Below are 10364 nucleotides of genomic sequence, written 5' to 3'. Positions count from 1 at the left end.
CTTTGTTAAGGGTAGACGGCCACAAGTCATGATTGGCGAGGTCTTCGAGTGAATAGAGCTTATGGACTAGGTCATTGAGAGATCCAATTGATTCGTTAAAGCGATGATAGATGATGAGGGTTCGTAATTATGGGGTGAGAATATGCGAAGTAAGTTCTATTTTTATTTTAGCTTTCGTATTTTCTTTTTTCGTAAACATAAAAAAGTTTTAACTAATAGGAAACATAGAAAAACTACGTTAAAAGATATGAGAATGGAGAAAAACAAAGGGAGAAACAAAAGAGAAAGGAAAATAAAGACAAAAAAAAAAAGGAAAGTTAAAAGAACATAAAAGAAAAAAAATTAAATTTCTCAAAACGAAAAACATATTGGGACCAATTGTATAATTTAACCTAATTTTTTTGTTTGAAATGATGATTTAATATACCACGTTAGCTTACCATTACACCGTTAACTACAATTGACTAAAATATTATAACACGTTAACATAAATAACTAAAACATAACATGTTAAACATAATGTAACTTGAGGTACAAAAAATGACTATTTTGATAGTTTATCCTTTTGTATTGGTTTGATATATTTATCATATCGATTTAAAATACTTTATATATTAATATATATATTCAATTATTGAATTTTTTATGTAAAAATAGGTAGAAGTTTTAAATTTACATCAAACTTGACATGCATGTTCTACATGAATAGATTATGAAATATAACAGTTGAACCTTTAAAATATTAATTATATGTATAATTACGGAAGTATGTAAAATTACTTTAACTTTTATACTGTATTAGTGTATCTGTCCCCATTATTATAATAGATTAATTTTTAATTTCCACGTTAACACTTTAACAGCGTTAATAATTTATATTAACTAATAATAAACATCAAACTATATTAAATTAAAATATAAACATTAAAGCATATTTTTTAACATAGTGAAGGAACTAAAATCATCATTTAACTTTTGTAATATGATTGGAAATAATTCAAAATATGCTGCTAATAAGATTTGAGATTTAATTTAAAATTAAATCTTTTAACTTTTCAAAAATTTGGTATAATTTTAACATGCTATTTTCTTTTTCAGAATTTGTTTACCATAAGATATATTTATTAAGGGTTTCAAAAATATATATTTTATTAATTCTTTTGGGAAGTATCAGATTAAATTTTAAATTATATTGCAGCTTAATACATATTAAACTTATTTAAAATTTAATCATATAATAATTTTGAAATAAATATATTAATTTATTTTATTTTAAAAATATATTATATGTTTATTTAAGACAACATTAGTGACAAAAATAATACAATGTAAACATAAGAGCTTGGATTCGATACTAAATAATTTCATTCCCATTCCTAATTATCAAAAAATAAAATAAAATAAACTTATATTTTATTTGACTTGACAAAATAATCTTAAAATTACAAATACATTTCTAGTAAAATAATTATGAATCAAACATATTAGTATAAATTTCTCATAATTGTAATAAAATAACTAAAATTACCCATATTCTAATATCTTAAATATGGAACTTCATTCAATTACAAAATCCGCCACATATTTTGACCTTACAAATGCTTTCATATTCATTTAAATGAACGTTGATTCACGCGCTTCTAGTGGGTTGTTGGAAAAAGGAGTTTTGGCTTTCAACATCACATAAGTAGATATGCAAAAGGGAAAGCATTGAAATTTCAAAACTCAACAATATTTAATCCCTAAATTTGATGGCATTTTCAATTTGGTCCTTATATTCTTTTACACATTAGTTTTAAAATTTGGTAAATTTTATTCTTAATTTTGGATTCTATTAAGATATGGTGATGTGCCACATCTTCACTTAAATTTTTCAAAAAATTGTATAAATTTTAAAAATTATACAAAGATATAATCTCAAAGTGTAATATCATAATTCCTTAACATAATCCAAATTTAGAAAAGTGAAAATTTTGTCAAACTCCAAAGATTATTGTGGATTAAAAAAAATTCACGGACCAATCTGGAAAATTTGACAAACTCATGTACTAAAAATTGCTTTATCCCAACTCCAAAACAATACCAAAACAAAACTACAAAAGCTATGCATACAGAGCTCCTCTCTAACATCTCTATATTTAGTAAATCCAAACCCCAAAGCAAAAAGAAAAAAAGAAACTCGTCCCTTCATCTTCAATCTCCTTCATCATCAAAGCAAAAAAAATAACCCTAATTATGCAGCCTTGTAGTCGTGAAATGCAAGCAATGAACTCTCTCTTAAACCCGACCCAACAAATCCCTCTCCAAGACCTTCAAATCAACGGTAACAGCCACCATCATCAACAGATCCACGTCCCATCATCATCGCAGTTCCAGTATCCCACACCGACTTCAACAACCCACCAAGACGACAGCTTCTTAGAACAGATACTCTCCTCCACCACGTCCTTCCCGTGGTCCGACGAAACGGGTCCTCCCAACCCCGAGGATAACAATAACGCCGGCTTCAACTACGATGAGATGGTTCTAGCTTCCAAGCTTCGACAGCATCAAATCAACGGCGGAGCTGCTGGTAACCCTTTTTCCGCTATGAAGATGATGTTGATGATGCAACAACAACAACAGCAACAGCAGATGATGTTAGCGGGCAGACCCACGGTTGCCTCCTCCGCCGCCGGAGGCGGAATCACCACCAATCATCAGGTTCACATTAGCTTTCACTTAGGGTAATATAAATATTGGCATGTATATTACAATGAGTGATTTTATATATAATATGTTGCAGGGTGGAGAGGGTTCCATGCAAGCTTTGTATAATGTTTTTGGAGATGGATCTTTGCATGGAACTATGCAGGCGAAAAGCTTTGTGGGGGCTAATTCAGCAACAGAGATGACCCAAAGTCAGGGAAGTCGTCCGACGGCCGGAGAAGCGGTGACGGCGCCGGAAAAGCCTAAACAAAGAGTTAGGGCAAGGAGGGGTCAAGCTACTGACCCCCACAGTATCGCGGAAAGAGTAAGAGAAACATTTCTTAAATCAGTTTTTTTTTTTCAAGAAATCAAATGGATTTAAAATGATTTGTTTTGCAGCTACGTAGAGTTAGAATTGCAGAGAGAATGAAAGCTCTTCAAGAACTGGTTCCCAACGCCAACAAGGTACAGTTTCATTTTTTTTATGATTAGGAGCTTCAATGTCTCCGGTCACCGGCTCTCATTCGGTCAATTCCATCTTACGCGTAAGCTGGACAGGTGTCGATAGTAGGATAAATTAATCGTCACAGTGCAGTGTCTTTAATATTGCACTCTGACTCTTTATTTTAATTATATCAATAATTGCAATTAATTAATTTGGTCAAATTATGGCTTAGTCCCTCCATTATATTCAAATTTACAGATTTTCGCCATTAGCAAGTTTGATTAAAACATAGGCATTGATTTTATTTCTTCAGAAATAATCCTTTTGATGCTAAAAAAGTTAATGTGGGCATAGTTTTTAAGGAAAAACTCACTTTTAAACGGATAATTAATTATGTTAATTATTTAGCCACTGATATTGTGAAAAAGGGAGTTAATTAAAATATTCAATTTGAATAAAGTGGAAGACCTAAAAATAGGATCAAACCCATTAATTTAATTAAAATTTGAATATTTGAACTGACTAATTAGTATTTTAATGGATGTGGGATTTGGATTTGACAGACAGATAAAGCTTCAATGCTTGATGAGATCATCGACTATGTCAAATTCCTCCAGCTCCAAGTGAAGGTTTAAATTTTTTTTCTATTAATTATGATTCCCTGTCAGTCTGTCTTCGTTGACATGATTTATTTAATGTGTTTATTAATTATTATTTTTTTAAAATCCCATTTGTTGTATGGGCATCTCTGAAATCAATTTTCTTTTTCTTTTTCCAGGTTCTGAGTATGAGCAGATTGGGTGGTGCTGCTGCTGTTGCTCCCCTTGTTTCTGAGGTAATTAATCTCATCATTAAAATTTACCCTAATTTTATTTTGTTAAAAAAAATTGAGAAATTTTTACATGTGACTATGATGAAAAATGTTGAAGTATATTGTCTTGTTCTTGTTTAAATCATTCCTTGTCTGGAATCCGACCATATCTCAATCAAATAAAAACGACAAAAACAAAAGTAGCACGCGTGCCCTCACTTTTATAGATTCCTTTTCATTTTTGGTCATATTTCAGTTTTGGTCCCTTTATTATTTTAAAATTTTAGTTTTAACTCTTATACTTTAATCTTATTTAATTTAATAATGTTATTATTTTAGAGACCAACTTCGTCAAGAGAAGTTTTGAAGTGTTATTTGTTTGGAGTGAACTGATCTCGATAGTTCAAGTGGTAGCATAATTACCATAAGTATCTTATAAGCTGTAAGGCATGAGCTCAAACCTTACTCAAATTCTTTTAAACATGTCATTTCTCCACAAAATTAAGAGACAAAACCCTGATTGAAAAGAATATTTGCTCTCATTTGAACACATCATTAAGCATTTTAATCTACTTTAAATTTCTTTAAAAACTTGAAGCCTTTTATGAGAATAGTTAGCTGTATTAATAATTCAGTTTAGCTAATAACAATACAATGATTAAACTATGTCAACTAAACGTGTAAGGATTAAATCATACATTTTAACATAGTAGAGGGATCAAAGCCAAACTTTGACCTTTCTTTTTCTTTTTTAGTAATAAAGACAATTATAAAAGTTGTACGACTTTTTTGTCCTTTTGAAGGGAGGTGGCGATTGTATTCAAACAAGTGCCAATGGTGGGTCCCATCCACGAAATTCCAACGGTGACCAAACGCCGTCGGCCAACGACAGACTGACGATGACGGAGCACCAAGTGGCCAAGCTTATGGAAGAGGACATGGGCTCCGCCATGCAGTATCTGCAAGGGAAGGGTCTGTGCCTCATGCCGATCTCTCTCGCCACCGCCATCTCAACCGCCACGTCTCGTTCAAGGAACCCCATGATCAACCATGAAAACCCCACCAACGGCAGCCACCTTTTGATTCAATCAAGCGGCGGCGATGGACCGTCCTCGCCTAGCATGTCCGTGTTGACAGTCCAGTCAGCCACCATGGGTAACGGCGGTGGTCTTGAAGGTGGCGCAGCCTCCGTTTCCAAGCCCTGATAACGGCGGTGACTGACATCTGTAGAGAGGAATTGAAGGGAAACAGCTTTTAGTCTATGAAAATAGGGCGGTCTTCTTCACATGTATTTTTTTAAAAAAAAAAAAGTATGAAACGACGCCGTATTTCACATAGACTTATAGGCTAACCCCTAAAACTGACCTCACCCAATCAACAAACAATTAAGTAGAGGATTAAGCTAAGGGAACAAGTTTTAGTATTATAATGAAATGGTTGTAAGTTGTTTTTGGGTTGAATTTCTTTGTATTTCAATCTCTTTTTTTTTTTTCTTAATTTCTTTTCTTTATTAGATTATAATACAAAGAAAAATTATTAAGAAAATTCAAATTAAAAATCAGTGTGAAGTAACTAATAATTAAATTATAAAAATAAAGGGTGAAATCAAAATATAAATTTTGTTGCTTTTATTTTGGGAAAGCAAATTACCCAAAAACTCAACTCCGTGTTAGTATTCAAATAAAAGAGAGAACAATGGTTTATTAAATTCAAAATAATTTATCCAAATAATTTTACTCATTAGTCAATTACGTGGACTAACTTTTTGCCTCCTTTCTCTTAATTATATATCATCAAATTTTACTATCATTTCCTATTCTGGGTTCTCTATTTTTTTTATCTTCTAATTTAATCCATCCTACTTTCTACTATTTTTATTTCTCGAATTTTTAAATTTTATTTTTATTTAATAGTAATAATTAAATTTGTTTAATAAGTTTTATTGTTAATAATGTGTTATGCATAAAGTTATAGATTTAATTTATACTTTTCAATTTAATAATTCTTAATACTGATATTTCTTAAATTTTGAGAATTTTAATATTGATGCAAACAACAATAATTTAAATACATTAACTTATTTGTGAGTGACATATGAAAATAGCAACTTTTACATATGCTGCATAAGATTGTGAAAATATAACAACTTAATAAATTTGATAATTATCATGTAGTTTGAATTGATGTTTCAAAACTTGAAAAATATAAATATTAAAATAATCAAATTAAAGTGCATGAACTAATAACGAATTTAACCTATATATATATATATATATATTTGATCATAGACAATTTTAGTGTATAATTTTAAATATTGTTAGTAAAGTAGATATATTATTAAAAGTTTTAGAAGTAAAAAGGACCTTATTTGGTGTTATCATCAAATTCATAACAATTTATAAAATTCTTTTAATTTTAACCTAAATTCAAAACTCAATCCATTGAGCTCGAATTTAAATTCGCTCAACCTAATTTGATAATAATAATAAAATAAAAAACGTCAACAACTCAAATTCGTTAAACTCTAATGAACTTGAAAATAACCCTAACAAAAAATGACTTAAATCCAAAATGTCTCAAACTTGAAATGATCAAAACCTAAAATAACTTAAACTTAAAATAACTCGAACAAATATCCTGAAATTATTCGAAATTGAGTGTAAAACTTGAAATGACTCCATCAAAAGAACTTGACTAAAAAACCTGAATGATCAATACCCAAAATGGCTTGCACCTAAAATAATACAAACCTAAAACTAATTTGAACCCAAAATAATCTTAACTCTCAATTGTTGAGGGGGATCGACTCCTTCGAGAGAAGACTTTCAAAGTGTTTTCCACCAGGCAATCGATGTTGCCCTCAACAATCGAAGGTATTATCCTGTGTCGAGGGTTCTGTCCCTCAACTCCGCAGAAAGTCTTGTGCGTTTATGTAGTAGAAGCGCCTCAGTTGGAGGAGGAGAAACACACCTGAAGGTTAGGTAGAATATTAATTGTGAAAGATGTGCATGCGGGGGATTGAACCCCGCTCCCCTATCAACAAAGAATAATACCTTCAATTATTGAGGACAACATTGATTATCTAACGGATAATATTTTAAAAACTTCTCTTGAAGAAGTCAATCCCCTCAACTTCGATTTAACCCAATCTAAAACCAAAATAACCCTTAATTTAGGCATTAGGACCACGAAGAAGTAGGGGTTGGGCTAGGTTTCCTTTGTAGGTTTTGGCTTAGCAATTTACGGTCCCCAACACCATGAGACCACCTTTCATTACTTATATGGGTTAAATTTTATTATTATTCTATACTATGCGTAAGTTATAGATTTAGTCATTTTACTTTAATTTGATCATATTTAATTCATGTACTTTTTGAATTTTAAAATTTTAGTAATCACTAAATGGTAGTTGTTAAGTTTATTATTTCCAAAATCTTTTGCAACAAACATATTATCACATGTGTAATGCTTCACTTATTATTTTCACATATTATTAAAAAAAGTCAATTAATCGATTTAACGACGGTAATTTGTGTTAAGACAAAATTTTAGAATTCCACAAGTACAAGAATTAAGAATGTTCAAAATAGAGACTAAATCTACAATTTTATGTATAGTACATGATTAATAGCAAAATTTAACCAATCGATTTAATTGCTTGAATCAATAGTAGAATCTTAAATTTTGAAAAATACAGCAACTAAATCCATAATTTATACATAACACAATGATTGATAACAAAATTTTTTACTTGTTATCTGTTGTATAAATAATCTAAGCTTTAAGTTGGCCTCCCCTCTTCTCCCTTTGTTTAAACGGAACAATAACAATTTTAGTCATTCATAATTGTCAATAGTTCAATCTGATCCCTTCTAATATATATATATATATATATTTATATATATTTCAACTTTGAGTTCCCAAAATTTTATAATTTTATTTTTAACTTCAACAGGCCTTATCCCTGAGTTGTGAAAAATTTCTGGAAACCATGCTAAATGAACATTGGTTTCAATTTTACCCTGAAATGGTAGGTAACCTAATTTTAAATAGCTGGGGAATCGTCCCTCAAATCATTTAGATTAATGGTTACACTGTTACTGGTTACCTAAACCTACTCCACCTTGACTTAATCACCCTGCAAGCATGTCTTGGAGCTTAAATATCAATTTCAGCAGATTTTATCCATATTTATAGAATAAAATTATAAATCCACATGAGCCACATGGGGGTCTCAAGAGACATGAACTCCACTCTTTTTTTTCAATGCAATCTTTGCATGCATCTAATTGAATCGTTTTCATATTAATTTAATAAATAATTTAGGTTTGAAATATTAATTTGATTTTTAACGTTATACATGTGTATGTATCATATAAATAACTTGAGTTTTACGTGTTAAAATGAAAATTTTAATAAAATTAAAATTATTTTTTAACATACTAGATTCAAATTATCCGTACATATGTTTATATTTTTACTCAATATCTTAAATATATTCAACATCTTTTAAAGGCTAATAAAAGAAAAAATCCTCATATTTTAAAAACTCAATTATAATATTTTAGAGTTTAAAAGCAGTTAAGTGATTGGGAATTACATGTATTCTTATTTCTTCCACAACTACATTCAATGGCTCTTAAGCTATATATTAGCTGTCTTGAGAACATCATCACTCCCTTTCCCAATAACTACTTTTATGATATATATATCATGAAATTTAATGCCATGCCTGCATATGTTCAAACATGGTATTACATGACAGATAGATTCATAGATTTCATCTTTAAAAAAAAATTCTATTCATTTTACATGATAAAATTAAATATTGAAAAATAAACAGTTGAAAATTTAATTATTAAATTTATTTGATATATTATTTAAGAGTAATTATTGAATATAATTAGATTATTTGATAAATATATATTTTAAATTTTAAAAACATACTCTACATTTTATCTTTAGTTTTAAATATTTCACTTTATTCTAAATAAAATATTAAATTAAATTTTTATAATATAATAATATTAAAATAAATAAAATAACTTTTATCTACTCATTATTTTTATTTTTTATAGAAAAATTATCAAATTATTTTAATTTTAGATTCTCAAACATGCATAACCATTGAAAATCCTTAGTGGGTCATCACATCTTTAGGCCCATGTTTACATGGAGCTTGACCTTCATAGGGGTATACAAATACAATGAGTGGATTGGGTTTAAAAAACCGAAAACTTGTTTAACTCACCTCTCCTGAATAATAACCGATTTTAGGGGGAGAAAAAAAAAAAAGTATGGTTACAGAAATTGATATTAATATTATTATCGGTATAGGAAAATATAGATTAAAGTGTAATGTTGAGACACATTTATCTTTTTATTTAAAGTTAAAAGTAAAGTTAAAAGTTAGAAAGAATTATGGGTAATTTTCGTTAAAAAAAATCTTTTTTTTCCAACAGAAGACTTGTATGCAAGTGGGGCGGCTTTGACTTCGGCTTCGGCCTTTGTTTTTGCAAGCGTTGGACAATGCAGTGCAGGCTTCTATCTGCTACAAAATAAAATCAACACCAAAACACTGCTAGTAATGGGGTACTGCTGTACCCTTCTCAGTGCCTAGATAACTATAGTTTTCTTTCTCTCTTAAAATGCGTGCATGTCGTCAGAATGAGTGTAATATCAAATATGGAAATAGTTTTAGAAGGTAGCAACAGGGGTTTTTTACTAAAAAAATATACAAAAAATAAAAAAATTCGAAAATAATACAGTAAAAAAAGTAAATACGAAAATGGTATAGTCAGGGTGGTCACGCCACTCGACAAAGCAGCACCACCTACGACAAAAAGTACCAAAACAGTAAAAAAAAAAACTTTGAAAAAAAAAGCTGAAAAACGAAAAAAAATAAAATATTGGACATGTGGGTGCCAGAGGCGGCACCAGTGTTGCCTCTGGCAGAGGCGGCACCAGCTATGTGGGTCCCACAGCGGCACCTAAGCACTATAAAACCAAGCGAACCAAAGAACCCGGAGCAAGATTCAAGAAGAAGGAGAAGAAAATAAAAGGAAAGAAAGGAGAAGAGAAGGAAGAAAAGAAAGAGAAGAAAAAAAGAAGGTATAATTTTTTTAAATAATGAATTTTATATTGTTAATGTGCTTTTGTTGTTATTATTATTGTTGATTTTATTATTTTTGTTGTCGATTATGAATATTGTTATTATTGTTAGTAAAAACCATAATTATTGTTAGTTATTATTATTGTTAAAAAACCTAAAAAGCCTATTTATGTAATGTAAAGAATATATTATTTTTTATATGTGTTTTAGGTAGATTTTTACTCATATTATATAAAAATAAAAAAATAGCGAAATAAGTTGTTTGAAAGATTAAGTACCATTTTTGGCACTTTTGGCACTTAATCTTT

The 10364-nt window shown here is 29.7% G+C and overlaps 1 protein-coding gene across 2 annotated transcripts; it reads left to right on the top strand.

Moving 5' to 3' along the window:
• Positions 1–2074: 2074 nt before the first annotated feature.
• LOC108484369 (bHLH transcription factor RHL1-like) lies at positions 2075–5502 on the top strand. Of its 2 annotated transcripts, XM_017788134.2 has the most exons (6): positions 2075–2703; positions 2786–3013; positions 3088–3153; positions 3697–3762; positions 3912–3968; positions 4748–5502. In XM_017788134.2, the coding sequence occupies exons 1-6, from the start codon at positions 2236–2238 to the stop codon at positions 5147–5149; spliced, it is 1287 nt and encodes a 428-aa protein (XP_017643623.1). In that variant the 5' UTR covers positions 2075–2235; the 3' UTR covers positions 5150–5502. The 2 variants fall into 2 exon arrangements, with proteins under 2 accessions (XP_017643623.1, XP_052885881.1); XM_053029921.1 differs by lacking the exon at positions 3697–3762.
• Positions 5503–10364: the final 4862 nt, after the last annotated feature.

This window comes from Gossypium arboreum, chromosome 6 (genome assembly GCF_025698485.1).
Source record: "Gossypium arboreum isolate Shixiya-1 chromosome 6, ASM2569848v2, whole genome shotgun sequence".
Classification (NCBI taxonomy): domain Eukaryota; kingdom Viridiplantae; phylum Streptophyta; class Magnoliopsida; order Malvales; family Malvaceae; genus Gossypium; species Gossypium arboreum.
Note: the sequence above shows the minus strand (reverse complement) of the source record. Positions and strands in the feature narration are given on the sequence as shown.